The sequence below is a fragment of the Ochotona princeps genome, chromosome 22 (assembly GCF_030435755.1).
Source record: "Ochotona princeps isolate mOchPri1 chromosome 22, mOchPri1.hap1, whole genome shotgun sequence".
NCBI classification, from domain to species: domain Eukaryota; kingdom Metazoa; phylum Chordata; class Mammalia; order Lagomorpha; family Ochotonidae; genus Ochotona; species Ochotona princeps.
This window is the reverse complement of record NC_080853.1, coordinates 19,109,009-19,123,423: the sequence shown is the minus strand read 5'-3', so window position 1 is coordinate 19,123,423 and position 14,415 is coordinate 19,109,009. Positions and strand designations below refer to the sequence as shown.

General features: G+C 58.7%; 1 protein-coding gene across 2 annotated transcripts in view; it reads right to left on the bottom strand.

Annotated features, from left to right (window-relative positions):
- Positions 1–1,658: 1,658 nt before the first annotated feature.
- Positions 1,659–14,415, bottom strand: part of NOL4L (nucleolar protein 4 like) — a 108,620-nt gene continuing 95,863 nt past the window's right edge. Inside the window, exons 3-8 of one of the 2 annotated variants that reach the window (XM_058679338.1) lie at positions 7,706–7,983; positions 6,076–6,261; positions 5,802–5,993; positions 5,538–5,660; positions 5,066–5,267; positions 1,659–3,139 (exon numbers count right to left, since the gene is read on the bottom strand). In XM_058679338.1, the coding sequence (XP_058535321.1) occupies positions 2,919–3,139; positions 5,066–5,267; positions 5,538–5,660; positions 5,802–5,993; positions 6,076–6,261; positions 7,706–7,983 (1,202 nt within the window). In that variant the 3' untranslated portion in view covers positions 1,659–2,918. The remainder of the gene's footprint in view (positions 3,140–5,065; positions 5,268–5,537; positions 5,661–5,801; positions 5,994–6,075; positions 6,262–7,705; positions 7,984–14,415) is intronic. The other variant, XM_004585718.2, reaches the window with a different exon arrangement.

Genomic DNA, 14,415 nt, shown 5'->3' with positions numbered 1-14,415 from the left:
CAGATGAGCTTACTGAGGTGCGGCTTCCTCCTCACGAGCGAGGCTTGCAGAACACGTGGGGTCGGGGCATCTGTACATGTAAACAGTACACTTCACTGAGTCCCAAATTAGGAGCAAAAATACAAAGGTTCACATTGGTCTTAGGTAGATACAGGTGAAAAAGGGCCGAGCTGTTGAGCTCGGAAACAACAAAAACAAAGTTCCTAAAGCACCACTAAATTATATAAAAAATCAGACCACGGAAGGATTGAAATGGGCATTCTGGTGAAATATTTTACTATTCTGTAAAAAGTCTTACAAAAAATTACAAAGTAAAAGTCAACCCTCTGAGTTCAAAGCAGCATTTTGAAAGTGAACTGGTGTTTAGTCCTGTGACCACCCTTGGGGTAGGGACGATTGGGGCCACCTGTGGGAACCTCTCCCTAGCCCCCCTGTCTTTCCTCCTCCCTCACGACACTGTCCATGGGAACAGACTGAGCCACCTGGGACGCCCCACGGAGGTCCAGGGCCTGCTTCCCAGCCTGTACCCTGCTTCCCGCCAGTGTTTCCCCTTAACCTGGGTTCTCAATTGGTTACTCGATGGCCTGAGCCCTCCCCTCTGTGGGGGTTCACAGATGGCATGGGCAGGCGGTACCCTGGGCCCCTAAGAGGAGGCTCTGCAGGACCAACATTTGGGGGATTCTCTCCAAGTCAGGAGGGGAGGGAAGGGGTCAAGGGAAGTATCTTTTAAAGCAAAAGCAACATGAGCCCCCTAACTCGTAGTTGATGGAGTTAGTGTTAGATAGTGCCCTGCTGTCACCAGGGCTGGCTCCCTGGTTCTTCCTTGGGAAGGGGCATTGCCAAGAGGGGAGTTGACACAGCAGACTCCGCTAGCTTGGAGGGCCCCCCCCATAGGCATGCCTTCCCTTTCCCTTAAAACCTGTGGCCGTGAAGCCTGTGCCCAAGTGTGGCCCCTGAAGGGTTGGCAGTTTCCTCGGATCAGGCAGGTGCCACTGCTCAGTTCCAATCCACTGGGTGAGGTGGGGGAGCGCCTGCCCCTTCCCCCGTCTCCTGCTCTTCAAATCCACCAGTCTAGCTTAGCCCTGCCTCTGGGAGGAGGAGCAACATGGGAAGCAACTAGTACCGGGAATTGTAGGGCGGCGATTGTCTCTGCCAGTTCTCAACATGAAGATTTTCACAAATTGCCTTGGGTCACATTTTGCAAAAGATCTAATGATTACTTTGTAATATTGTTCACACAAAAATAAATATTTACACAAATTCAAACATTGGGGGATGAGGGAAAGCTGGACCGAGCAGGTAAGGGTGGGAGAATGGGTGTGTGGGTGGTGGGATGAGGGAGGCCTTGGGCGCTGCAGTTTGTGCTGTGCTGAGGGTGCACTGGGTGTCTGGGTCCTGGCCAGCAGCCAGGGGAGCGGTTAGCTGGAAGGCAGAGGTGGTGTGGCTGGGTCTGGCATTGGAGGCCACGTGAGAGACAGGCCTGCTCCCAGCCTCAGGGGACTGGGCATGAGCTCAGGGCAGGGTTCCCTACCTTGTGGTTTTTAAATGTGAGGCAGGATGGGGCATCCACAGTGGCGCCCCTCCTGCCCCTCCTGAGGGGTGGTCTTCCACGGTGCCAGGAGGCAGTGGCCACAACAGGCAGTTGGCTGCAGAAAGGCTGGTCCTGGGGGGTGGGGGTGCCTGCTCTGGGAGAGACTGGCTCTTCTGTGGCCATCTCGGGTCTGCTCGGCCCAGGTTCCCCCAGGGCCTCTTTGCTCCAAGGGAAGAAAAGGCAACAGAGGGCTTGTGCCAGCTGCGGTGTGGGCACGGAGGCCTGCTGGGGTCTGGGCAGATCCCTGGTCATAGCAGCACTGGGAGGTATTGCACTGAGCAAGAGGAAGTGCCTGTTAGGGAAGGAGGCGACTGGCCAGCTCTCGTTTTCTGCCCTTTCTTTCACACTCCAGAGATTCCAGGGGTCTCCTGGGAATGGCCTCCTCAAAGAGCTGGTCCCGGGGGAGCCCCTGGTGGCTTTGTCAGTTCCACTAGCAGTCCCTTCACTGCAGCCACGGTCCCACAGGACTCACAGCTGCCTGCCTGCCTACCAGCCAGGGCTCACCCTGAATAAACAGCCCCTTCCTTCTCAGCTCCGCAGGGCAGTGTTGGCCTGGCCCATTGTTGGACTCCAGTTCCGGGGCTCCTGGTCTGGATGTAGACCCCAGGCAGCCACCTCATGGGGAGCAGGCATTCATAACAGGTTTGGGGCACATCCTAGAAACGGCCCACGCTGGAGTGTGAGGTAGAAGACAGGTGACATTGGGACTGGAGCGTCTTTAGAGGGGGCGGGGCCTTTCCTAGTTCGCTTTGCAATGGGGGTGGGTCAGGTCTTCCTGCTTGGCGGTGTCCCTGGGGCAGCATGGGGACCTGCACAGGACAACCCGGCCCCCAGCCTGCGCCAGTGTAGTGATATGGAATGTCGGGGCGAGGGGTGTACATCCTTCTGACCAGACAGACTGGCAATCTGTACAAACACAAAGAATCCATTTTCAGAAAAATAAATTACTAAGGGGAGAGGAAGAAAGGGTCCACTTTGTTTTTCTCAATAAATATGCAATTCTGCTCACCTAAGACTTGAAAGGTAATTATCTGGGAGTGGGGTTCTAACATCAGGGTCCACGAAGGAGATTCTAGGGGAGCTGCAGCCCTAGCCCCTCCAGAGGCTGCCCTGTAGGCCTCTTCCAAGCAGGTCAGAGCACCCGTGTGATGAGATTCCAAAAAAAGTGTCTTTGTGCCCAAAGTCTCAGGTGCTTGGAGTGTGGCTAGAATCGGCGCTCTGGATCCCACCTCTTTGCGAGAACAAATGTACCAAGTGATGAGGCGGGAAGCGGGGGCCGGGCCGGCCGCCTCCCCACAGGCGCGGTGCACACCGGCCAACAGTGCTGTCAGTTCTGCTGTAGGATGAGGTTTTCCAGTTCATCCGCGGAGCGCAGCAGGAAGGCCGCAGACTCGCGGTAGCCAGCAATGAGCTGCCGCACGGCGCTGATCTCCGTGGGGCTTAGCTGTGCCGACGACATGGTCCTGCTGGTGCTGTTGCTAGAGGGTGTGGGCGTGGGCGTGGTGGAGGCTGTGGAGGCCCCACCTTTCATGCTGAGGTCCGTGGGCCCTGTGAAGAAAGAAAGCCCATGAGGGGGAAGATGCACACGCTCCTAACCTCTGTGCTGAGATGCCTGCCTGTCCGCCATGAGTGGGGCGCTGGGCCTTGTGCATGCATGCAAGGAAGGTGGGCTTCCCGGCTGTGCAAGAAGCCTTAGCCTGGGAAGCAGGTGACAAGGGTGCAGGCTCTGGCCTCAGGCAGACAGAGTGGGGCTTCCACCTCGGTCCTGGCGCCAATCGCACCCCTCTGCTGCTTTCTGAGGGACCTCCCCTTCCCCCAACACACCCATCCCAACCTTGACCCCCAGGCAGAGCTGGTCCCCATGCAGGCCAGGGGCTACCAGTGGTGGACTTCTCTATCCCTGCTGCCGCCTGCTAGGACAGGGCACCTGACCACTGTTGAGTAGACTCCCAGGAGGCACAGAAGTGAGCTGGATGCTTGGCAGGGAAACCTCCAGGGGAGGAGTTAGGCACCCCTCCCCAAGCCCGCATCCTGGGGATGATGTAACCCAAGTGAGGTGGTTCTCAGTTCCCAGCCATCTCCCTGCTTCCCAGGAGGTCCTGATGGCCAGGCCTTTCCCTGCACTGCTACCGAAGGAGATGGACAAGATACGTCACTGGAGATGCCTGGACCCAAGGTAAGACTGTGGAAACCATGGGTACCGGGTAGCTTCAGGACACTGATGTGGCCCCCACTTGGGGAAGGAAGTGGGGCCTAGGATGGTCACCGGGGTAACTTCCCTTCTGACCAGATGCTGTATCAAGGAGGAGGCCCCAGGAGCTGTTTTATTAGAGAAAGCAGTCTGTTGGAAGCAAATGCAGAGAAGGAGTGGGGCTGTGCTGGTGCCCCACTGCTTCCGGGCAGGTAGGGGACCTGCAGGGCTGCCTAGACCCTGCACAAGGATGGTGGGTCCCTAACTGCCATGTCCCTGTGGACTTTGCTCCTCCAAGCCCTGACTTCCTTCCCTCCCTAGCTCTTGTCCCTTGCACTCCTGCACCCAGAGCAGTGCCAGAAGCCTGGGAAGGAGCAGGTCCAGGCTCCCAGGAGCCAGCCCTTCATGGTCAGGTCGCCTTTGCCAGGCAGGAAAAGTGGGCAGTGCCCCAGGTAAGACAGGCACAACCTGACACTGAGCTGATCTGCATCTTAATTGGTGGGACACCGAGCCAACGGAGCATAGCTGCCCAGGTGAGGAGACAAGCATGGGGCTGGAGACAGCTGAGGCCAAAGCAGCAACCTCCCTCCGTGGAGAGACCTGAAGGCAGCTTGTGCCTCTTGGGCTGATGTGAACAGGGCCACAGCACTGACCCAGGCCCTCTGGGGCAGCCCTGAGTGGCTTGGCACCTTGGCCTGCCAGCCTGACTCATGAGTCGCCACCTCCCTGTCCCTGGAGCCTTGCTTCCACGGGGCTCTCAGGAAGAAGCACCCACTCTGCCTCTCCCTGTGCCGGCCACACTGGCCCGGAATCCAGGGATTAGGGCCAGGCAGACTCTTATTTTAGGTTAAGAAGCATTAGGAAGGGATGAGACACTAAGCCCAGCCAGAAACCTTCCAGGGACATGTGCACACTCCCCACTTGTAGGGCCGTGGTGAGCATGGGGGTGTGGATTTCACACTGTGAGGAGGTACCAACCAGCACCCTTCCCGGCTGCCTGGGGAGAGGATAGGCTTCCTGTGGCAAGGCGAGGGCTCCGTGTCCTGCTGCACATGTGTGCAAGTCCACACAGAGCAGGGTACCCTCAGCTCCCTGTGGTCCCCAGAGCCGGTGTGTGTGTGTGTCCCTGTTTACACCCCCACCCAACCCTGAGGCAGGCAGAAGGATGTGGACAGCACATCCCAGTGTCCAAGCGCTGGGCCCAAGTGGTCCTGGGATCGCCCACCCCCACTGTACCCACCCCGTCTCTTTCCTGGGGCTGTTAAGAGTGCCACCCAACTCACCATTACTGTGATTTCCTGTCTGAAGGGAAGAAGGGGGCTGCAGGTTGCTGCTCAAGGCCCCATAGCCACGGTAGCTGTAGTTGAGGCTGCCATTGACGTACACGGGGTCCTGGGAGTAGGAGGGGGCTGGCAGTGAGTAGGTGGAGTGGGTGATGGTGGCGGAGTCCCGGGAGTGCTGCTTGTCCAGGGCTATGGGCTCGTCCTGCATGGGAAGAGGGCAGCGCTGGGGCACCAAGTGTAGTGGACTCTTGGGACCTGGCTCCAGGGGTCCCCCTGCCATGTTGCAGGGCCCATCCATGTCTAAAACTACCCAACTGCAGTCCTTGCCTGGCACCCCTGACCTACAAAGCCTGTTAGCATACCCACCCCTTGTCTCCCCATCTCCACCCAAGCTCCAGTGGACCCCACTTGACTGAAGATGGTCCCCGGTACTCCCGTCCAGGGCCCAGGGCAGCTGCCAGGCAGCAGGCACCTGCGAGGACTGGTAGATCTCCAGGCGCATTCTCTTTGCTGCTTTCCTTGTTTCACTCTCACAGGCAGCTGCAAGGATGTTCTCGGCCATAGCTGAGGTCAAGTGGGGAGGCGTGGGTCTGGTCTGCGGCAGAAGGGGGGAGAGCCAGTGAGTGTTGGGGCTCGCGTGCAACAAACACTCAAGAGATGCTTAACATACAGAGCGGCTGTGAAGGCTGCAAGGGGCCCTGGATGACCCTGAGGCAGGGAGCAGGCTGGGGCTCACCATTTCCATGCCATTCTTCTTCATGCGCCGGCAGGACTTGAGGTATGTGCGGATGCGCTTGCGCGCGCGCTCCTGGAACTCAGGGAACTGGCGGCTGCAGGATTCAATGATGGCCTGGATCTTCTCCTTGGGCTGCTTAGAGATGGGCACCATGCGGTCCAGGTTCTCATCCACAAAGAGACGCACGAACATCTGTGGGAGACATGGGCTGTGGGGTAGGCCATCCTGGGGTGCCCCCATTCCACTGTGCCCCACTGGACCCTGCCCCACTCACATTGAAGGCCTTGAGACGCTCAGGGTCCATGCCCTCGGGGTCGTTCATCTTGTCGTTGTCCTCATGGTCGTCATGGTCGTCGTCATCGTCGTCAGCCGCAGGGGCCCTGCCCACCGTCAGGTCCTCAGGGCAGCCGCTGACCTCCGTCTTGATAGAATCATAGCTCCCAGAGCTGTAGGGGGGAGACTGAGGAGAGGAAAGGCGCAGGGGAGTCAGGGTGGTGAGCAGGGGGACTCAGTGCTATAGGAGCCACGGCTTCCCTCCTTCCCAATCCTGTCATCTGTGAAATGAGGCCAGGGTACCCACAGCGGGACCCATCACACCAGGCAAGGCAGAGGCCAATGCAAGAGGAATTCCTGTCACCAGCCCTGTTCCTTCTGTGCCAAGATCTGTTTTTGGCTTCAGGGTTTTCCTTCCTGATCCCCGGTGGATATTGCAACCCTGAGCTGCCAAGCGAGCTGTCAACTGCTTGCTGTCTGCTAGGGCGGAACAGCAGATACAATGGAAGCGCGAGCCGGCCAGGGCCACAGGGCCATTAGGCAGTGTGTTCTCGGGGCTCCCAGGCAGAGCTGCTCCTGTCTGCCTTCACACCCCCCAGAAGATGCAGGAGCCCCCGTGCAGATCAGCACTGCATGAAGGGTGGGCGGGCCAGCCAAGGCTTGGGCGCAGCAGCCAGGACACTGGCTGAGTCTCCTACACCCCCTAGCCCAGCGCCCAGGACCAAGTCCTGGTTCCCTGCCCAATTCCAGCTTCTTGATCATGCGCCCCCTGGGGGCCAGCAGGGAAAGGTTCAAGTGGCTGGGTCCCTGCTGCCCACAGAGAACAATGGATGGAGTTCCTGGCTTGACCATCCTCTCAGGCTTGTGGGGCAAAGAGAACACTGTCTCCTGTCTCCCTACCTCTCAGAAATCAAGCAAAAAGGTTGAAAAGGAGTGCAGTCCCTTCAAGGCACTGCACCCAGGGCAGCACCCTGAGAACTGCCGCATATCCTTACCTGTGCCCTACAGAAAGCCCCTATGCCCGGGGTGCATCCTGCCCTTGAGTGGGCTGGCCCCAACAGGTGAATGGGGCTCAGGAAGTGGAATCCCAGCAACCCCAAGGTGTGAGCCCAGGAAGCTAATCGCCACCAATCTGCACTCTGCCCGCTCCTAGGCTCCTCCCAGCCTATCCTCACAGGGTCCTGACACAGCCCCTACCCTTCTCTTGCACAGAGCTGGGGGAGGGGACAGGACACCTGCCCGCCAGAAGTACACTGCAATCAGCAGTGCTGGCTGCCCACAGGCCCTGGGGCCCTGCCAGGCAAAACGCCCCATCCGTGGGGCAGGAGCTCTGCCTGCCCCAGGCCCAGCCTGGCACGTGCCAGTATGCCCTATGCTGTTGCAAGAAGCCTTGGTGGCTGGGACCCTGGAAGCAGTGTCAGTGCCATCCCTGCCAGCCTGGAGTTGGCGGGGGGAGGAAAGGGTTCTACCCTGCCATGTCCCTGCAGAGTGCAGCAGCCAGGCAGAGTGGTTGGAACATGGGAGGCTTTGAGCTGATTGGCACTTCACAGCAGAGCGCTCCAGGGGCAGGTACGGGGTACACTCGGTCAATCCCAACACAGGAAAGGAGGGGGTCACACACCCCAACTCACCTCAGGGGTGGTCTTCACCGCGTACTTGACCCGGCTCCGCAGCCCGTCGGGGCCGCAGCCATCTGAGGGGTAAGAAGGCGTGCCAAGGGCTGAGCCTGAGGGCAGCTTGTCACACAGGTTGATGGGTTGGTCTTCCGCAGCCGAGGCAAAATCCATGGGGGCGGCAGCACCGTTGCCATTCGTCTGAGGGAAGGCAGGGTCACCCTGAGTGCTGCTTGATGTGGACGGGTTCAGGGTGGAAGAGCCATGGCCGCTGCCACTCTCAGAGGAGGAGTCGTCTGCAACAAGCGGACCAATGATGAGATCCAGCCCAGCACCTGCCAGCCCCTGAGAACCCTTCCCACCACCCACCTCAGCACCTTAAGGGTGAGAGGGGGGCTATGGGCCGCGCAGTGGCAGGGGTCAGCAACCAGGGAGGGCCACCTTCAAGGTGGGAGTGAGGGGCCTGGCCAGAGGTGGCAAGACACCCCCAGGCTGCATGGGCCTGGTCAGGCTCTCTTCTCCAGCTCCCAGGTGGTGGTGTGTGGCCACCTGGTCACCTACACCCTCTTTTTTTTTTTTTTAGATTTATTTATTTGTACTGGACAGGCAGATATAGACAGAGAGGAGGAGAGAGAGAAAGATCTTCCGTCCGATGATTCACTCCCCGAGTGAGCCGCCACGGCCGGTGCTGCGCCGATCTGGCGCCGGGAACCAGGAACCTCTTCTGGGTCCCAAAGCTTTGGGCCATCCTCTACTGCTTTCCCAGGCCACAAGCAGGGAGCTGGATGGGAAGTGGAGCTGCCGGGATTAGAACAGGCGCCCATATGGGGTCCCGGCGCGTTCAAGGCGAGGACTTTAGCCGCTAGGCCATGCCGCCAGGCCCTTCCTACACCCTCTTACAGGTGGCTGAGCCCCTCAGATCTGTCCTACCCTGCACAGGACCTGTAGCCTCCAGCATCCCAAGCCAGAGCTGCAGACCCAACAAAGCACTGCACGAGGATGCCCCCTGCTGCCCAGAGTGCTGCATCGGCTGCGGCACCCGGGAGAACCAACCAACCAGGGAAAGGGGGCAGCTCCAGAGACACTCCAGGCCTCATGGGCTGTAGGAGCAAAGGCCAGAGCCACCCTGACAGTCCTAGAGCCACCTAACAGGGTTTCCCGGGGCCACTGACGTTCGGGTGCCCAGGTGTCTCAGCACCTGAACCAGGTGTGGATGGGGGATATTTAACCTCCCCTTTCCCAGGCCAGGGTTGTGCCGGCCCACACCCTCCTGGCTGGTAGATTAAGATTTAGTCCCTGGTGTTGGGCACCGGGTACAGGCACGGGGCTGGAGCGTCCCCATGGCGACGGAGTGGCTCTAACATCCCCACCAATCACAGGTCTCCCAGTTGCCCAGGAGGCGGGACCAGGCTGCCCATCAGGGGAATGGGAAAGACCACAGCACAGTGGACCCTCCCCCTTCAGCCCCCCCGCAGGTCCCCTGGGTCAAGCCCCTGATCCTTCAGGCAGCCTGGCTCTCTGCTCCCCGCCTGCCCACAGCCCCCACACCCCCAGAGACTCCAGGCCTGCAGCCTCTTGTCCCTCCACAAGGGACTTTTCTCTCCTGGCAGCCTCTGGGGCCTGTGGAAGGCACAGGGTGCCCAGCGTTGGAGCCAACCCTCCCCAGGATCAGATGCACACTGCTGATCCTGGGACAACTGCCCCCTCCCCGCCGGCCAAACCCCACACTCACAGCGGCCACCATAAGCTGCCTCTCAGCAGCCGGGACTCCCAACCCCACAGCTCCAGGCCTGCACGTGGGCCCTGCAGTCTGCTAGCACACCTGTCCCTCAGCCCATCTCCTCCCTCCAGTCCCCACCAGCTGTAAGTCAAGGCTCCTCCCGCTGGCCCCGAGCAGGGCCTGTGGAATTGATGATGGCACTGGTGGGTCATTCAGACCACTTTGAGAACTCCTCTTCCAGTCATTGCTTGGCCTCCGGGCACCTTGGCGTCCTGTGGAAGGAGGGGCTGCTCCTCAGCATACTGCGAGGCGGCCAAGCTACCATGTCCACCACAGCCCCAGGCTGGCTGCAGAGCTACCCCTGGCAGGCTGCCTCACTGTTGCATTTTCCTCCCTGAGATGGGGGGCCCCTTGTGCCAGGGCTATGCCCTTGTACTGGAACAGGTGACACTGGTGCCGGTGTGCTCACACAGTTCTCATTTAAGAGGAGAGAAACAGAGGAAGATCTTTCCTAAGTTGATTCACTCCCCAAGTGGCCACAACAGCCAGAACTGTGCCAATCCAAAGCCTGGAGCCCGGAGCCTCTTCCAGGTCTCCTGCATGGGTGCAAGGTCTCAAGGCTTTGGGCCATTCTTGACTGCTTTCCCAGGCCACAGCAGGGAGCTGGATGGGAAGCAGGATATAAACTGGTGACCATATGGGATCCTGGTGTGTGTAAGGCAAGGACTTTAGCCACTAGGCCACCGTGCGGGCCCATTCTCATTCTTAAAAGAATTACCTCTAGCATCCTGCACATCCCCAGTGAGTGGCCGCCGGCAGCTGGACTGGTGCAGTGACTAACATTACCTGAGATGGTCTGTCCTATACCCATGCCCCAGCTGTTTCCAGTCCAGCTTCCTGCTGTCGTGTACCCCCGGAAGGCTGCAGGCAGTGGGGAGACCCTAATGGAATTCTGGGCTGCTGGCTAGGACCTCACCCTTTTGGGGAGTGAACCAGCAAATAGAAGAGCTCTCTTGGGCCCAGCACGGTGACCTAGTGGCTAAAGTCCTTGCCTTGCATGCATGAGGATTCCATATAGACACTGATTCATATCCCAGCAGCTCCACTTCCCATCCAGTTCCTTGCTCGTGGCCTAGGGAAGCAGTCGAGGATGGCCCAAAGCCTTGGACCCTGCATCTACATGGAAGACCTGGAGGAGGCTCTTGGCTCCTGGCTTTGGATCAGCTCAGTTCTGGCCGTTGTGGCTATTTAAGGAATGAACCAGCAGATGGAAAATCTGTCTCCTTCACTCTGTAAATCTGTCCAATAAAAATACGTCTTAAAAATAGGATGCACACAATGCGACCTGGCCGTACAGCGAATATTGCTTGGCTGAGGGAAAGGAACCAGACAGAAAAGGAGGCATGCCTCTCTGCTTCCCCTGGCCTGCTGGGTCGGGCAGATGCACAGGGGTAAATGGCACTCTTGTGGCAGGTAAAGGGGCAACATAGGCCATGGGAAGCACTTTGCAGGTCGCAGTGCGGGCTGCACAGCCCTGCCAATGCATCTCTCCTCCATGACACACTTCAAAATGTTTGAGAAGGCAATTCTGACATGATTCACGTACAGGTGGGTTTCATAGCACCTTGGCACCCAAAACACTTAATTTCAATTCCAACCAGTGTGTGCAAGTTCCTTGGTATCTGTTTTATCATACTCCCAACAAATAACCCAAAACTATGGGCCTGTATGTCCTGGTTTGCTGCCAACCCATTCATCTATGCTGATCTGGGGGCAGGGGAAGCAGGCAGCTGGGGTCCCATCCAAGGTGGTCACAGCCAGTGGGGGGACAAAAGATGATGCAGGTAGCAGCCTGTAAGTAGACACCAGGCTCCTTCCATGGGCCGCCCTGCTACTCCTACTTCTCAGCCCAGCCTGCTCCACCTGCTGGCCCCATTGCCTCCCTAGGAATCCCTTGGCTCCCTCCTTTGTCGCCTGGGCAGCCCTGCTCTGACACGCTGACCCCTTTACCTATTTCTCCCAGAGCAATTTGTCACCATCTCACAATGCTACTGTGTTCACTGGGTTTGTGGCTGAGCTGCCGCCTGAGACCCAGCTGGCAGGGCCGCAGGGGATGGGCACGGCTCACTCCAGCCTCCCCAGAAGCCACGCCCCTTCCTCTAGTGAGTGCCCTGGGGTTAGCCAGGGTTCCTTGGACTGAGCACGTGCCCCACAGCTGGCCACTCAGCAACCAGTGCCAACATGTGACTGAGCCAGACTGGGAGGAGGAGCTGGCTCTAGCGGGAGCTGCTTAGCAGGCGGGCTGTGCAAGGGAGAGCAGGGCTGCAGGGCCAGAGTGCGGAAAGACTCTCCAACTCCCCCTCTGCCTCAGACCAAAAACCCTCAGACTCCTGGAGTGCAGGAGCAAGACCAAGAGCTTTCCCTCTTGTGGGGGCTTATTGGAGGTGCAGGTTTATGTCCATGTATCTGCTCGGCTCAGAGTAGCTCAGGGGGTCCTCCCTTTGGCAGTAGTCAAGGAAAGGAAGTTGGCCTGTTTCCTCCCTGGGACCCTGTCCCCCAGCCCAGCCTGAGGTGGGCAGAAGCATTTGGGGGTTGGGGTTTGCTGGTGCAATGTCCCACCCTGTGGCTAGAACACAGAGAAAAGAGAGGCTCTGCCCCATTCTGACCCCCCCCCAACCCCACAGCCCTGCAAAGAAGCAAGATGCAAGAGAATCAGACATGAACCCAAACGCAGACGCAGATGGCTCCAGGGGCTGGGGGCATGACCCTGGGCACGGTCCGCCTCGTGGGCACCACTTATCTACAGCTCGGGGAGTTGCCACCACCCTCTCATAACTCTGAAAACACGCAGCTGGCCCCTGTGCCTCCAGGGGTGCAGGCATCCAGCTGAGGGGCTCTCGGGTCAGGTGGTGTGCCTGGTTGGGCCCACCCCAGCCCTGGAGTTGGGAATGGAGTCCAAGGACGAGACACAGGGTGATTCTGTGCTCCCTGCCTGACTGGCATCTTGTCTTTGTGCCAGGAAGGCCCCTGGGGGTGCGGGGGAAGCCTGCTCAGGGCTACCTGCTGGCTGCCTGCGACAGGCAGCCCAGGCACAGATGGGAAGGCACCTCCCATGCCCAGGATCGCCACATGCCCTGGGCCCTCCCCAGCCCCAACAAAGGGCAGCTCCTCGAATGGGGAGGACCCGGAGCCTGCCACCTGTGCCCGGAACGCCTCCGGGCAGGGCAGGCGGCCGGGCCCATCTACTCCAACCCAGGCAGTGTGGTGCTATTCAAACGGGGGAATTAGTGATGAATGGGGGAAACTGTTCCTCCTTCCAGAAGGAGACAAAAACCCCTTTGACCTCGGCAAACAATGCCCTTATGTGGGCGCCAGTGCCCCACAGCCCGCACAAGCCTGGCTCTGTGCAAGCCGCCAGGGCCGGGCTAGGCCAGGCTGGGCCAGGGCAAGTGGAAGGCATCTCCCCCTGCCCCCCATTCCTAGGACCCAGCACACAGGCGGCTGCTGTGGTGCCTCCTGGTGGGGTTTCGGTCATAGGAGCAGGCTGGCAGGGGAGGATGAGCATCAATAATTCACACACACACAAAGATGAGCCAGTGAGGGGGTGGGCACACCAGGGCATGGCCCACAGGATGTGGGAGGTAGCTCTGGGCTGTGGGCTGCGGCTGGACTCTGCCTGGAATCTGGGGCTGTCCCCCACCAATGCTCCGAGGGAGAGGGAGGTGGGCAGCCTGGGCTGTATTTACATGATGCAGAGCTCTAAGGAACACCAGACTCCTGGCGGCTACCCGCTCTTCCTCCAGAAGACAAGTGGGAGGCCCGGGGCTCAAACATGGGATACTGGCATCTCAACAGGCAACAGACCCCATGGGCACCTGTCCCCTGAGCACACCACTGTGTCCCTGAGACTCCAACGGCAAAGGGCAGAGAGCAAGCATCCCGCTGCTGGGTCCCACTTGCAGGGCTTGATACACAGTCCAAGCCTCGGGCATCTCTGCCCTAGCAAAGCTTGATGCTCCCACAGTGACTGGGGCTTCTGCGACATGCTCCATAAGCAGGTACCTATACCTGTACCTGCCAGAGCTCACAGACCCCACAGCCAAAGGCAGTGCTATCTGCTAGAAAGGAAACATGAATAACATGCAAGGGCACTTTCAAAACATCGGGAAAATGAATGAAAACAAAAGTTAGAGTTTTGGGGCCTGGCACAGTGACCTAGCGGCTTAAGTCTTCACCTTGAACGCCCCGGGATCCCATATGGGCACCAGTTCTAATCCCAGCAACCTCGCTTCCCATCCACCTCCCTGCTTGTGGTCTGAGAAAGCAGTCAAGGACGGCCCAAATTCTTGGGACCCTGCACCCGCATGGGAGACCTGGAGGAGGTTTGAGGTTCCTGGCTGCCGGCTTTGGATTGGCACAGCTCCGACCATTGCGGTCACTTGGGGAGTGAATCACTGGACAGATTTTCCTCTCTGTTTCTCCTTCTCTATGTATAGCTGACTTTCCAAGAAAAATAAATCTTTAAAAACTTAAGAGTTTTTCCTGCAAAGACAATTTTGTAAAAAAGATTTACTTATTTTTATTGGAAAGTCAAATATACATAGAGGAGGAGAGACAGAGAGGAAGATCTTCCGTCCGATGATTCACTCCCCAAGTGAGCCGCAACGGTCAGAGTTGCGCCAATCCAAAGCCAGGAGCCAGGAGCTTCCTCCAGGTCTCCCATGCGGGTGCAGGGTCCCAAGGCCTTAGGCCATCCTCAACTGCTTTCCCAGGCCACAAGCAGGGAGCTGGATGGGAAGTGGAGCTGCCGGGATTAGAACTGGCGCCCATATGGGATCCCGGGGCGTTCAAGGCGAGGACTTTAGCTGCTAGGCCACGCTGCCGGGCCCGCAAAGACAATTTTTAAGGGTGTGGTGGTGTGGTGGATTACACTGCCACCTAAGACAGCGGCATCCTATACGGGAAGCCCATTTGGAGTCTCAGCTGCTCTGCTTCCAATCCAGCTTCC